Source organism: Podarcis vaucheri (genome assembly GCF_965113315.1).
Source record: "Podarcis vaucheri genome assembly, chromosome: 8".
In the NCBI taxonomy this organism is placed as follows: Eukaryota; Metazoa; Chordata; class Lepidosauria; order Squamata; family Lacertidae; genus Podarcis; species Podarcis vaucheri.
In genome coordinates, this window is record NC_138766.1 from 8920340 (window position 1) to 8934924 (window position 14585).

The 14585-nt window shown below is 46.3% G+C and overlaps 1 protein-coding gene across 1 annotated transcript; it reads right to left on the bottom strand.

Moving 5' to 3' along the window:
• Nucleotides 1-454: 454 nt before the first annotated feature.
• FAM216B (family with sequence similarity 216 member B) lies at nucleotides 455-9115 on the bottom strand (the record flags this gene model as incomplete). Its single annotated transcript, XM_082234717.1, is given in 5 exon segments — nucleotides 455-541; nucleotides 544-593; nucleotides 2877-2997; nucleotides 6677-6812; nucleotides 8906-9115. Coding segments are annotated over 4 exon segments (357 nt in total). The 5' UTR covers nucleotides 6776-6812; nucleotides 8906-9115.
• Between the last annotated feature and the right edge of the window lie 5470 nt (nucleotides 9116-14585).

The following is a 14585-nucleotide window of genomic DNA, read 5'->3' on the forward strand; positions in this document are numbered from 1 at the left end:
GGTCTGTACGTGTGTGTGTGCATGTGCACGCACACGTGTTTGAAAACAAGCAAGTTTAGGAACTGGAACATTCTGCATTCTTGGTGGTTTCCAGGTCTTGCTTCAAATATGTGTCCACTGCCCCCCCCCATTTATCCCGGGTCTCCTTATTTCACATTTACCCTTACCATTCCCCCCCTCCCCTCCATGGCACAAAATGGCAAATTCTGCAAGATTTCAAATATCTATTTTCATATATAATGCATGCAAAATTATGGAAATTTTGAGCGGTTTTTCCTAGAAGAGAGTGTGCATTTAAAAATAAAATAAAAACAGAAAGACGAGTTACCAGCTAGCTTTGTAAGCACCTAGCGCAACTTCTGGATGTAACGTTAAATGTCCAGTTCTCATGGAAGAAAAGTGATTCATCCTTTTTCACTGACTGTGAGTCATCTCTGGTTTCTTTGATTCACATTTAATTACAGAAACCGAGCTCTGCCTTCCTGGGGTCTGTCTTCAAGGGAGGTGCAGTTCCCAGCCTTGATTCCTCTGCGGGGTTTTTTAATCTTTCAGGTAGGATGCATAATATTTGACTTGCTGCTTTGTGATGAGCCCTTAAAAATATTTTTAAAGGAGTCAATAATGGTCAAAGGCACCCGTGCATCAATACATGGGGACGAGGGGGCAAGCGGTGCGTTATTCTGATGGCCGGTTATTCCTTTGGGCTGGCAAACGTGTCCAGGACAGCTGAACAACTGGTCTAGTGTCATCACATTAGTCAGCATGAGCAGGAGAGGCCATAAAAGTTGATGGAATGAATAGGGCTCCCTGCCACGCACAGAGCGTGGAGTCAGAAAATAACAACGGTAATTGCAAAAAGGAGTTGGTGAGCCTTCTGCTGTCAGCTGTTGTCCTGTGGCGATGTGACATGGTTTTCAATGATTGCAGGAGTGAAAGATGAGAAAGACCTACTTTGTGGAGCCTTAATTGTGAGATGAACGTTTCGACTCCCTCTTTCCTTTTAGAGCTGCTGTTTTGTCTTTAATTTACACAAGCAAGCCTCCTGACATTGGGAGCACTCAAATAGTTTGAAAGGGGACTAGCCTGTTTCCCAAAGTGTTGGGGAAAGGGGCAAGCCTTTCCTTTAAGAAAGATGGTTCTTAGCACTAGGTAGCGATAGTTACCTTGTTCTCATAATAAATCCAGTTTAATGGGAAGGCTGCCTCTAATTTAATCAATCAGAGTTTAGCAGAACATAAAATAGAGAATGCATACTTCACAGAATAATTACATCTGATTTTGCTCCCCTGTTAACTGCTTCTGTTTTGCCTGTGCATTTTTGTTATTCCTGTGACAAACAGGGCCATCAATAGGATTTTCTGAACTTCATATTTGGTTTGTCACTAGGGCCTTCGCATTAAAAAGCTTTGACAAAATAGTAAGCACTGCAAGGCTAAATCATTCGTTTGTTTTACACCTGCAGTTCTGAGGCTGGGACTTGCTCATTTCTATTCTATAAATCGTATTTTAAAACCCAGCCACCCGAATCAGCGAAAAAGAAAAGGAAGAGAAAATCCAGACCTGCTTTTCTGTGCACAGGTCTGGACTCTCCAGGTTTAATCATCTGCCTTCTCTGGGAAATGGCTCCAGGAGCAAGTGATTGCGCCTGTTTCTCCTACCTTACCGTTAATGCTAGAAATGGCAAGTCTGCATTCTCCTGCAGAAACAATACAGGGAGCACATACTATGGTTACCAGATATCCCCGTTTCCCGGGGACAGTCCCCGGATTTACAAATCTGTCCCCGGACAAAATCCGTCCCCAGAATGTCCCCGGATTTCATTTAATGTCCCCGGACTTATATTTTAAGTGTTATAGATTTATTAATAGCGAATGAATGTTGCGTGATTGGTTCAACGGCACAAGACACATTATATGGGGACTTCCAGCAAGGCAAAATGGCGGGTGTCACGGCAGCAAGCAGCTCCTGAAGCCAGCCAGAGACAACTGCGCTACCAGGCTGGCTCTGGGCTGCTGAGACTGCCGCTGCCACTCCCAAGGGGGAACTGGGGACACCCAGCGCGTCAACTGGGGGGGGGACCGCTGACCCAAATCGAGCCAGGAGCGAGAGCGCCCGGCTGACTGCCCAGCTGTTTAGGGACTACAATTCCCATCATCCCTGACCACTGGTCCCGCTAGCTAGGGATGCTGGGAGTTGTAATCCAACAACAGCTGGAAGCCCAAGTTTGGGAAACACTGACCTTTTGAATGCAAAATATGGCTTGTATCACTGAGCTAAAACCTTGAATTGGGAGAACACAGAAGCTGTCTTTTCTGAATCACAGAACTGATCACACAATCCCTTTAATGCTAACTCTTCATTTTGAAGTCTTTGTTCCTGAGTGGCTCTCCTAGAGAAGGTTTCCAATCCTAGTTTTAACGTCAAGCGTTTGGGAGACATGTGGAGGAAAGCCCCTGGTGTTTTGTGCGTCTGGGAGAAATGTGTTGGTTTGATATTTTTCTAAGGCTGCTACGAGAGCTAAACATTTATTCTAAAGCATTTGTCTTTCAGCTGTCTCTGTGTGTGTTTGTATCTGTTCTGCGGAGAGGAACCGAAGACAAACTGCACAGTGGATGAATGTAGCATAAATAACACCAGACCTACATCATTTCACTGCCTGTTCTTCCCCTCGTCCCTGCTGAGAACGGCAGAGCCTCTTGGCTGAAGACTGTGTGAACTCTGCCTATAAACCACCATGTGCTCCGGCTGTGTGTCTGATGTACCTTCATGGCCCATAAACCTTGCCTCATAATCCCCTCAAGTCTCCGGATTTTCTCTGCTGCTCTCCAATTTCTCGGAGGTGCTGATGCAAGGAGATGCCTTGGCTGAACACTCACCCTGCACGTTCTGGTGCTGGAGATTGATCACATACCGGCGGTACAACATTTCCCTCGGCGCTTTGCTGTCATATATTCTCATCATGCTGTAAAAGTAGCGCTTCTGTCCTCTTTTCAAATCCTGTCGGAACAAGGCCTAGACTAGTTACAGATGGCAAACAGCACCCCAAACCCCCACCACCACCCAAACAATGCAAAATGAGAATGTACGAGGACCCTGGACTTCCTTCGCTCCCTCTTTTATCACGGAAAAAGCAAAGCAACGGAGGCAGAAACGTGCTGAGGTAGAAAATAGCCAGGGCTGCAAAGCTAGATTATTATAATGTATTCTACATTGGGCTGCCTTTGACAACAGTCCAGAGATTGCAGCTGGTGAAGAATGATGACTGAATGACGCTTCAGCATGTGGTCATATAACCACCAATATTGTGGGATTTGAGCTGGCTGCCTGACTGCTACAGGGTCCAATTCAAGGTTTTAGTACTGGTTTATAAAGTCCTGGAACCTGGCTGTATTCCTCTCCCATATCATCCATCTCAGGTCTTACAGTTGGTGGTGAGAGTGGTTCTTTGTCACCCTGAGCGGTGAGACAAGCGTGGGTTTCTGCCATCAAGTAAAGACACCCCAATTCCCCCAGGCATTTGGGGTGAACCATTTTTTTTAAAAAATGTATTTTTATTAAAGATTTTCTTGGTTTACAAAAGTATGTGCAATCTCTCTCTCTCTCTTTTCCCCAAGTAACATTTTTTACTGATCCGTTTCATTTGTTGAGACATTAAGAAGAAAAGGGGGGGAAGACGTGGAGGGGGGAAAGGCGAGTGGGGGTGGGTTCGGGTGGCGAAGTTTCTATTTTACTTAATATTTGTGGCGGTGTCGCTTGTGCAGGTTCTCTGCTGTTCACTTGTGTTCCTTTGGTGGTGAGAGAGGTTGGGGTTGGCTTAGGGTGTGGCTGTTCATTTGTGGTTGGCTGTGGTGGTCTTTGTTTTCATGTGTGAGTGGGGGTGGGTGGGTGTTTTGGATCAGTTTAGCCATATTGATTTGTATGCTGTTGGTGGATTTTTTCATTGTCTCGTTGGGCTGTGTATGTGATAAAGGGAAGCCATACCGGGGTGAAGGCGTCTTCTTCTATTTGTCCCCGTGTCAGTTTCAGTTTATTGGTTAATTTTTCTAGTAAGGCTGTTTCCCATACTGTTTGGTACCATTGGTCCATGCTTACTCCTGACAGGTCTCTCCAGTGTCTGGTTATGTTTCTGGCTGCTGAAAGGAGGTGGGTTATGAGTTCTTTGTGGTGTAAATGAGCACTATTGTCTTGGAAGATGTTTAGTAGGGCCAATTCTGGGGTGATTTCTAATACTTGCTTGGTTATTTTACATATTTCTTGTATGGCTGTTGTCCAGAATAGATTTTGGGACACTCCCACCACATGTGAAGGTATGTGCCTGTGGAGGTGCACCCTCTCCATCATTTTGGTGAGGTTCCTGGGCATATTAGCACTAGTTTTCTTGATGTTGGGTACCACCTGTAGGTGAGGGCTGCCAGACCTTCGGGGTGGTCCTGAAGTCATAGAATCATAGAATCATAGAATCATAGAGTTGGAAGAGACCACAAGGGCCATCGAGTCCAACCCCCTGCCAAGCAGGAAACACCACCAGAGAACTCCTCTGGTCTGGCACCTGCCTTCCCCTAGATTGCAAGGTGGGCTTCAATCTTCTTGTCACAAAGACTGTGTGTTCAGCCTGCAAGCTTCACTTCTCATTTAAAGACAAATCTATCAAATCCACACACCCTGAAACAGTACATGAACTAAAACATAGCTGTCATTCAGGATTTTCACTTAATCTTATTATGTGGTACAGTTCTCCAAACAGCGTTCACAAAATGCACATATCCGAGGAAATTGTGCACTAATAGGAATGGATATTAATGAAAGTAACATGTAAAAATGTATAACATTTGGGATATAACGGTCTTCCATCCCTACTTCTCCAAAAAGCAGTAATTTGGGGAAGTCTTGCAGATGGCAGTGCTCACCTGGGAAATGGGGGAGATTGACAGTGGGCAATGGGACACTGGGCAATGTTGTTCTATGGTGGGTTTAGCACTCTGTTTCCTTATGAAACTCTTTAGGCCTGTGTGTGGCCCAGAAGCATTCGGGGGGGGGGGATTACAGGCATGTACACACACTCTCACATATTAAAAATAAAATAAAATAAAGGGGGGAGGCAGGGGCCCCTGCAGGTGCTAAGGGAGATGTCAGAGTGCAGCACATTGAGGATGGCACTGTGGAACAAGACAGGAGACCCACTCTGCACTAAGAACAGGAGACCTTTCTAAGCTAAGCTTAACAGATTTTTTTTTAATGAATCTGGGGACACAATAAATAAATAAATACTACACGTTCGGGACATTGATGCTGCAGCAATGGCGGTGGCAGTGAGCAGCCACTGTGTGATGGCCTGGGAATCCGATTCAGAGGATGAACCGGAGGAATCCCAGCCTGCAGAGGAGTCCCCGCCTCCAGGGCCGGCTGAACTGGGGCAGGGCCTTGATTCTGAGGCGCCTGCACCTGTGCCGTATCCTCAGGAGCAGGCACCAGGTGAATCCACTCTGGCTCCAGAGGTGGTTGAGGACTCAGTGCCTACAGGTGAGTCTCCCCCTGGGCCCAGTAACCCTTCAGCCTCTCCTGAACTGCAGAGGCTCAGGGCAGAGAGGCGAAGGGAACTGGTTTCTCCCAGGAGGAGTGCTCGCCTTAAGGCCAGGAGAGGCGGGTCTCCTGGGAGCCGGGACCGCCCCTGGCCTCAGAGAAGATAAAGGCCAGTCAGCCCGGTCCCAGGTTGCGGGAGCAACGTCGTTGTTGAGTACCTGTTCCTGCCCGGACCCAGATCTGACCCTCCAGTGTTCCTGTCCCCGCCCGGCTTCCTGCTTCAGACCTCGCCTTGCTCCTTGTGAACTGTTTCCAGGCTAGTGACCCAGGACCGGACTTTGACTACACCAACGGTAACCTTCCCCCCGGGACCAGCACACACTGTCTTGACCTCAACCACCAGGTTTCCTCTTCCTCCGAAACTTCTGTCTCCTTTCTCCATGAGCCTGGGCAGCCCCTGAGTTGTTGGTTCTTCGGTGGTGGTGGTGGGGAAGCAGTGTGCGGTGGGTCAGGCATGGAAGGCGGAGAAGGAGGGCTGAGAGTGGCGGCTCGGGCAGTGTGAAGCCTCCCTTCTCATCGGAGCAGCCCCAATCCCATTCCTACTTGCATGCAAGCAGGAGGGGGCGGGGATCCCTCAGCTGGGAAGGGAGGCTTCCCGTTGCCTGAGAGATCCCTGCCCCCACCTGCTTGCATGCAAGCTTGGATGGGCAGTGTGAAGCCTCCCTTCACAGCTGAGAGATCCCCACCCCGCTCCTGCTTGCATGCAAGTAGGAGTTGGGAGGCTGCTCCAATAGGCAGCATGAAGCCTCCCTTCGCAGCTGAGTTGCTGGGGTCAGGGAAAGTGGAGGCAGCCTGGAAGCTGCATCTTCGAGCTCCTGCACCACCATCATATGGGGACTTCTGAGCAGCTCCTGAAGCCAGCCAGAGCCGGCTGCTCAGATTGCAGCCACTGCTTTTCCCGGGGACAATAGATGAAATCCGGGGACATTCCGAGGATGGAATTTGTCCAGGGACTTATTCGCAAATCCGGGGACTGTCCCCAGGAAATGGGGGCGTCTGGTAACCCTATTCTAAGCACCAAGAACTGTTTTATTTAATAAAGGGGTTAGGTCGTGAGATTGGCACAGCTCTAATGTCAGCAGTCCTCCTCAGATACCTTCATTAAGGAGGTGTCCTGAGCAGATGAAGGGATGTGTATTCGTGGAAGTATAGGATCATGGCAGACGCTGGGCTTTCTTTTCCAGTTGTCTCCCATCCTTATCCTGTTTCCATGCAACAGAAGGTAAATCAACCTGTGATGACAGAGAAAAGTGAGTCAACTGTGAGAGCCAGTGTGGTGTAGTGGTTAAGAGCGGTAGACTCGTAATCTGGTGAACCGGGTTCGTGTCTCCGCTCCTCCACATGCAGCTGCTGGGTGACCTTGGGCCAGTCACGCTTCTTTGAAGTCTCTCAGCCCCACTCACCTCACAGAGTGTTTGTTGTGGGGGAGGAAGGGAAAGGAGAATGTCAGCAGCTTTGAGACTCCTTCGGGTAGTGATAAAGCGGGATATCAAATCCAACTCCTCCTCCTCCTCCTCCTCTTCTTCTTCTCATTGAGAGGCATGCCTTTGTTTCCTAAAAAGAACTATGTAGCCAAGGTGAAACTGAACAATTATGTTTAGTTTGCATCTCAAATTCCATTAAGGAAGGTTTTTAAAGGGCTTCCATATTTCAGGGACCCATGTGCTTATTTTATTCAGGAAGACCTGTGTGACTTGGCAGATCCTTGGGCCTTTCTGCACAGACTGATCACTAATTCTGTGGATTTTGATGCCAATTGTGCAAGCTATGAAAGTACTGCGTTTGTTTTGGTACCAATTATGACGTTTTCCCAAAAGTTACTTGTTTACTTCTTCTCCAATGACTTCAGGGCATGTGGTCCTCTTTCCTCCCAATTTTATCCTTCAGGCAATTTTTCAATGTCTGAGCCGGGTTGAGAGCTCCGTTTCATTTACGAGCAAGGGCATGAAGTTCTGTTTCCCCAGTCAAGTACTCTAGGCCCCACACACCTTGTCAAATGGTAGCAACCGTGAGGAGGTCTGTTGCCCCCATGGAAACTTCTCCTAGGTCTCTACTTGGCCACTGCAGGGAGAAAGGTGCTGCACTAGAGGAAACTTTCGTCTGATAGTCTTACATTGTGAATCTTCTCCAGTCCAGATCTCTTTGCTGTTTACTTTCTAGCCAGAGGACCATGCTTTATTTTATCTGTGTCCAAACACTTTTTGTTTTGCTCTGCTGCCTTCCCGCAGGAAAACCCGCTCTTTACTGCCAAATCGGAGCAAACAGCAATGCAAGTTTTCTATGGATTGCCGTTTGATCCGATTCAGCAGTAAAGAGCAGGTGTCCAAGGGAAAAGCACTGGGGAGGGGGAGCGCTCAGACGCAGACCTGGACAGCCCAGGCCTGTGCCTAGAAATGTGCAGCAAAGGTAAGTGTGGATGAGTATCCCTGGTTTAAGCAGCACAGTGACCGAATTGCAACCTTCTTTTTGCCCAAATTGGCTATTCCACAAAAAGGGATTATGAATAACGTTATTCAGTTTAAAATAGGTTCAGTCTATGCACAGTGACAAAATTAAAAGCCTAAAAAAACAACACACCTGAACCATGCTGAAAATGGGGTTCAAATCATAAATCAGCCCTCCTGGGGTAGCCACTCCTTCATTTTAATCTGCTTTAAAGGGTAAAAGGTAAAGGGACCCCTGACCATTAGGTCCAGTCGTGGCCGACTCTGGGGTTGTGGCGCTCCTCTCGCTTTATTGGCCGACGGAGCCGGCGTACAGCTTCCGGGTCATGTGGCCAGCATGACTAAGCCGCTTCTCGCGAAACCAGAGCAGTGCATGGAAACGCCGTAGTGGTACCTATTTATCTACTTGCACTTTGATGTGCTTTCAAACTGCTAGGTTGACAGGAGCAGGGACCGAGCAACAGGAGCTCACCCCGTTGCGGGGATTCGAACCGCCAACCTTCTGATCGTCAAGTCCTGGGCTCTGTGGTTTAACCCACAGCGCCACCCACGTCCCTCATTTTAAAGGGTACTTGTGAGAATAAAATGAAGGAGGAGCTTATAAAATACCCTTGAGCATAGGATTACTCTTGAACCCTTGGCATAATAAATAAGTAATGATAATGTCACCTAGTTACTAAACCTTATCATATAATTATATTTTCTACAATGATGATTGCTGAATATTCCCTTTTAATTCTGGCCAAAGTAATGCTGGAAACATCATGACACTTAAAAAAAAAAATCTTGCTTACTGAGGACTAAAATGCCCACCACCACCAATTTAAATTGTTTCAAATTTTACATGTTTAAATATACATAGGCTGAAACATTCAACTAACCCAGGTATTGCTTTGCAATTCTGCAGCCTCCTCCTCCAGATTGCTGGAATTTAAAAGATTCCATATGAAGTCAGATTCATCGATCGCAGCACTTTTTCTTCACGAGACAATTATTAATATTAGATTCGTTATCTCCCAGGAGCTTCAAGTTCTGTTGACAACTATCCTAGCAACCGGTGGGGGTGAGGGGGGTGGGAACGGAGCACGGCTGAATGCCCAAAGCAACCCTCCAATTGGTCTATTCATTTTGTCAACATGTTTCTCCCTAGTACACGCCTGGCCATTATGGATTTGGCTTTCTCCAAGCAACTAAACTAAACAATTGCCAGCCTTTGTGCGGTGGACATATGCTAATTTGCAAGCAGGAAAATGACACTAAGAAAAAGGCACACACCTTTTCCAACCGCTCACCTGAACATGTGACCTTCCTCCAATTAAATGTATTGTGGTTTGGAGTGAATATGTCAGGTGATAGCAGCACTCTGTACACAGTAGCTGATCTGAGGTTAGCATTTCATGCACGGAATCCATCACTTGATGCCGTAGCCTTTATGTGGTGAACATTCCTTTACTGTACAGTGGTACCTCAGGTTAAGTACTTAATTCGTTCCGGAGGTCCGTACTTAACCTGAAACTGTTCTTAACCTGAAGCACCACTTTAGCTAATGGGGCCTCCCGCTGCTGCTGCGCCGCCACTGCATGATTTCTGTTCTCATCCTGAAGCAAAGTTCTTAACTCGAGGTAATATTTCTGGGTTAGCGGAGTCTGTAACCTGAAGCGTATGTAACCTGAGGTACCACTGTATTTGCAAATATTGTTCTGTAACTCTCCCACCCAAACGCTGCAGAAAACAACATTTTAAGAAGTTCTATCCAAACAAGTGCACTGTGAGCCTCTGCTCCCAAATGCATTTATTTTTTCCATTTGCATGCTGTCGCCATCCGTCCAAGGAAATGAAGCAAACTGAGTTTCAAAGCAAAGTAAGGATTTACGTTCGGATTTCCTGAATATTCTGAAGTTCCTGCTGTAGTCAGTACAAAATTCAGAGCAACATGACCCAATAGTTTGTTTTGTTTTGTTTTGTTTTGTTTGTTCTTTAGATGAAAAGCCACCTTGGAAACTGCAACTGAGAATGAAAGACTGACAGGAGAGGGGCAGTTCTTTCCCACTGGCCATTTCATTTCTCTCTCTCTCTCTCTTTTTAAAAATGAAATTCAAAAACTTCATTTCATTTGTATATATCTGAGGAATACACTTCATGCATCTGATGAAGTGGACCACAAACAATTGCGCTATTTACTGAGCTACCAAGGGTCATGCCTAATTTAAGGTGCTCATATATGCACTGCCTAAAAAATAAAAGACACTCATTTGCATAAATTTGCACATGCTGATTTATATGTATGGATACAAATTTAGAAGTGAATGCGATAATTTAAATTAAATGCAATACATCTTACCACAGTGGGGTGGACCTTAACCAGGTGGCCTGTGGGCTTGGTCTTTTTCTCCAGGTGCTAATTTGATAGGCTGCTACTCTCCTTTCTTAAGAGGTTTTTGTAAAAAAAAGTTTTTAAATCTTTAAATCAAACTTGGCTGGGTGGCCCTTCAAACAGAGGACTCCTTCAAACAGACATCTGAAGGCAGCTCTGTTTAGGGAAGTTTTTTATGTTTGAAGTTTTATTCTGTTTTTACTGTTCTGTTAAGGGTGGCGGGTGGCGCTGTGGGTTAAACCACAGAGCCTAGGACTTGCCGATCAGAAGGTTCGAATCCCCGTGATGGGGTGAGCTCCCGTTGCTCGGTCCCTGTCCTGCCAACCCAGCAGTTCGAAAGCACGTCAAAGTGCAAGTAGATAAATAGGTACCACTCCAGTGGGAAGGTAAACGGCGTTTCCGTGCGCTGCTCTGGTTCGCCAGAAGTGGCTTAGTCATGCTGGCCACATGACCTGGAAGCTGTACGCCGGCTCCCTCAGCCAATAAAGCGAGATGAGCGCCGCAACCCCAGAGTCGGTCATGACTGGACCTAATGGTCAGGGGTCCCTTTACCTTTACTAATGTACTGTTGAAAGCCACCCAGAGTGGCTGGGAAAACCCAGCCAGATGGGTGGGATAGAAATAATAAGTTGTTGTTGTTGGCGGCCATCTTGGTGAAGTTTTAATTGGCCCTGTGGTGCTTAAGAATCATTTCTTCAAAACAGTTCCTCTACTTTCCACCCTGGTGGGAAGTCCATGTGTGACTGTAAAGAAAGGTGGAGAAGAAGGATTTTCTGCAGCCCTCTTGGCAAATATTTGGCTCTCAAAACAAATTCATCAGCTCAAACATATGTTCAATTGGTGGACTTTGTTTTGTGTGATCAGTAGATGCCACTCAAGGGTGTTCAGTCACCATTATGATTGTTGGAACAGGACTTAACAAATGGACATAAGAGCAGGAAACTGGAGCTTGAACAGATCCTCCTCTCCATTATTCAACATCCTGAAAGGAAAGTCGTTTAAGAGGGCAAGTGTAGATGCAGATTTTATCCCCTTTTTCCTTTCGGCCCTCTTCTCACACAGAAGCGGCAGCTCAGGGCAAACAAAGTAGATCTGGAGCTGGTTGGTGCCATTATGGTTGACCAACTGGGACTTCCTTGTCTGTTTTTTTCTAAAAAGCAAGGCATGCCAGACAAATCTCCTTCCTTCCTTCCTTCCTTCCTTCCTTCCTTCCTTCCTTTTCTTTCTTTTGAGTTACAACTGTGGTGGCTCAAGGGAATGCTGTGGACATAGTGTATCTTGATTTCAGCAAGGCTTTTGACATGATATTCCTCCATTTATATTCTTGCAATGGAAGCTGGTAAAATGTGGACTGGACTGTTAGGGTGGATCTTTAGCTGGTTGACTAACCAAACCCAAAGAGTGCTCATCAGACGTGCCAGCTTCCGAAGAAGAATGTGGGGGCTTGCGGTGTGCTGCACATGACTTTGGATGCGTTATTTCAGGGCACCAGAGGAGCTGGGGCAGAGCCAAGCATGGCAGCAGCAGCACACCTTCAATGGCCATGGTTCCTCTGCTGCTGCTGCCACTAGATTGGGGCCTACTGACTCCTTTTTTTTTATAAAGAAGATATTTATTAAGAGTTTTTAAGGTATAACAAAAAAAGTGAAAAATAAAAAACATACAAAATAAAAACAGTTAAAAACACATTAATTTTCCATAACATAACTTCCTTACACTTATTTCCCCGGACCTCCTCATACCTCCCTTCTTTGTATTCCAGTTCAATTTTTTAGTTCAGCAAATCCTTACCATAGAACTTTTACCCATTTATAATCCTTTTTTTTCATAACTCTTAAAGCATTACAGCTGGAAACCACTTAGTTTCTTTCCAACATCCTTCTAACATTCATTAATTTTACAATATTTCTGTAAATAGCCTTTAAATTTCTTCCAATCTTCTTCCACCGACTCTTCTCCCTGGTCTCGGATTCTGCCAGTCATTTCTGCCAATTCCATGTAGTCAATCACATTCATCTGCCATTCTTCCAGGGTGGGTAGTTCTTGTGTCTTCCAGTACTTTGCAATGAGTATTCTTGCTGCTGTTGTAGCATACATAAAAAAAGTTCTGTCCTTCTTTGGCACCAATTGGCCGACTATGCCCAGGAGAAAGGCCTCTGGTTTCTTCAAGAAGGTATATTTAAATACCTTTTTCAATTCGTTATATATCATTTCCCAGAAGGCCTTAATCTTTGGGCACGTCCACCAAAGGTGAAAGAATGTACCTTCAGTTTCTTTACATTTCCTGACTCCTTCCCCTCCACAGTAGTAGTAGGAGGAGGAGGAGGAGCTGGCCTGGGGCTGTGCTTGGCTCTGCAATTGGCCTCCTCTACCACTTTTGGACATTGGGGACAGTCCTCTCCCTGAAAATATTCAAGGGCATGAATAAGAATAAGAATAATATATTATTATTTATACCCCACCCATCTGGCTGGGTTTCCCCAGCCACTCTGGGAGACTTCCAACAAAATATTAAAATACAATAATCCTTCAGATATTAAAAGCTTCCCTAAACAGGGCTGCCTTCAGATGTCTCCTAAAAGTCTAGTAATTGTTTTTCTCTTTGACATATGGTGGGAGGGCGTTCCACAGGGTGGGTGTTACTACCGAGAAGGCCCTCTGCCTGGTTCCCTGTAACCTCGCTTCTCGCAGTGAGGGAACCACCAGATGGCCCTTGGCACTGGACCTCAGTGTCCGGGCAGAACGGTGCGCCTCCATGGACAGCTGTGAGTCCAGAATGACTCCCAGGCTGTGCACCTGGTCCTTCATAGAATCATAGAATCATAGAGTTGGAAGAGACCACAAGGGCCATCGAGTCCAACCCCCTGCCAAGCAGGAAACACCATCAGAGCACTCCTGACATATAGTTGTCAAGCCTCTGCTTAAAGACCTCCAAAAAAGGAGACTCCACCACACTCCTTGGCAGCAAATTCCACTGTCAAACAGCTCTTACTGTCAGGAAGTTCTTCCTAATGTTTAGGTGGAATCTTCTTTCTTGTAGTTTGGATCCATTGCTCCGTGTCCGCTTCTCTGGAGCAGCAGAAAACAACCTTTCTCCCTCCTCTATGTGACATCCTTTTATATATTTGAACATGGCTATCATATCACCCCTTAACCTCCTCTTCTCCAGGCTAAACATGCCCAGCTCCCTTAGCCGTTCAGGGGCACAGTTACCCCATTCAGAATCAGAGAGTCCTCCACACCTGCCCGCCTCCTGTCCCCCAAAAACAGTACTTCTGTCTTGTCAGGATTCAGCCTCAATCTGTTAGCCACCATCCATCCTCCAACCGCCTCCAGATACTCACACAGGACCACAAGGGCTTAGCCCCTAGGAGGTGGTACCCCTGGTGCTCATTAATGGTTCCCTATCCTTCTAGACCATAAAAAAGGCTGATCGCCGAAGAATTGATGCTTTTGAATTATGGTGCTGGAGGAGACTCTTGAGAGTCCCATGGACTGCAAGAAGATCAAACCAATCCATTCTTAAGGAAATCAGCCTTGAGTGCTCACTGGAAGGACAGATCGTGAAGCTGAGGCTCCAATACTTTGGCCACCTCATGAGAAGAGAAGACTCCCTGGAAAAGACCCTGATGTTGGGAAAGATGGAGGGCACAAGGAGAAGGGGACAACAGAGGATGAGATGGTTGGACAGTGTTCTTGAAGCTACCAGCATGAGTTTGACCAAACTGTGGGAGGCAGTGGAAGACAGGAGTGTCTGGCGTGCTCTGGTCCAGGGGGTCACGAAGAGTCGGACACGACTCAACGACTAAACAACAACAATCCTTATAGGAAAAATTGACAAGTGGCGTGCCTTTAAGTTCTGTCCCGGGCCCGTTGTTGTTCAACATCTTTAGAAACAACTTGGATGAAGGATTTGAGGGGCTGCCCATCAAATATGCAGATGACACCAAACTTGGAGGGGCAACGAATGCCATATAAGGCAGAATCAGGATTCAACATATCCTTAACCAGAATGCCTATCTGTCATGGATGCTTTAGTTGAGATTCCTGCATTGCAGGGGAATGGACTCTACAATTCTGTCATGAATCTAATTATAATTTATGGTTTGGGGGCAGATCCCGATAATCTCTACATCTAGTGAAGCATTAGAATTTGAGCAAGCGCATAAATTCATTGCAGTGATTTG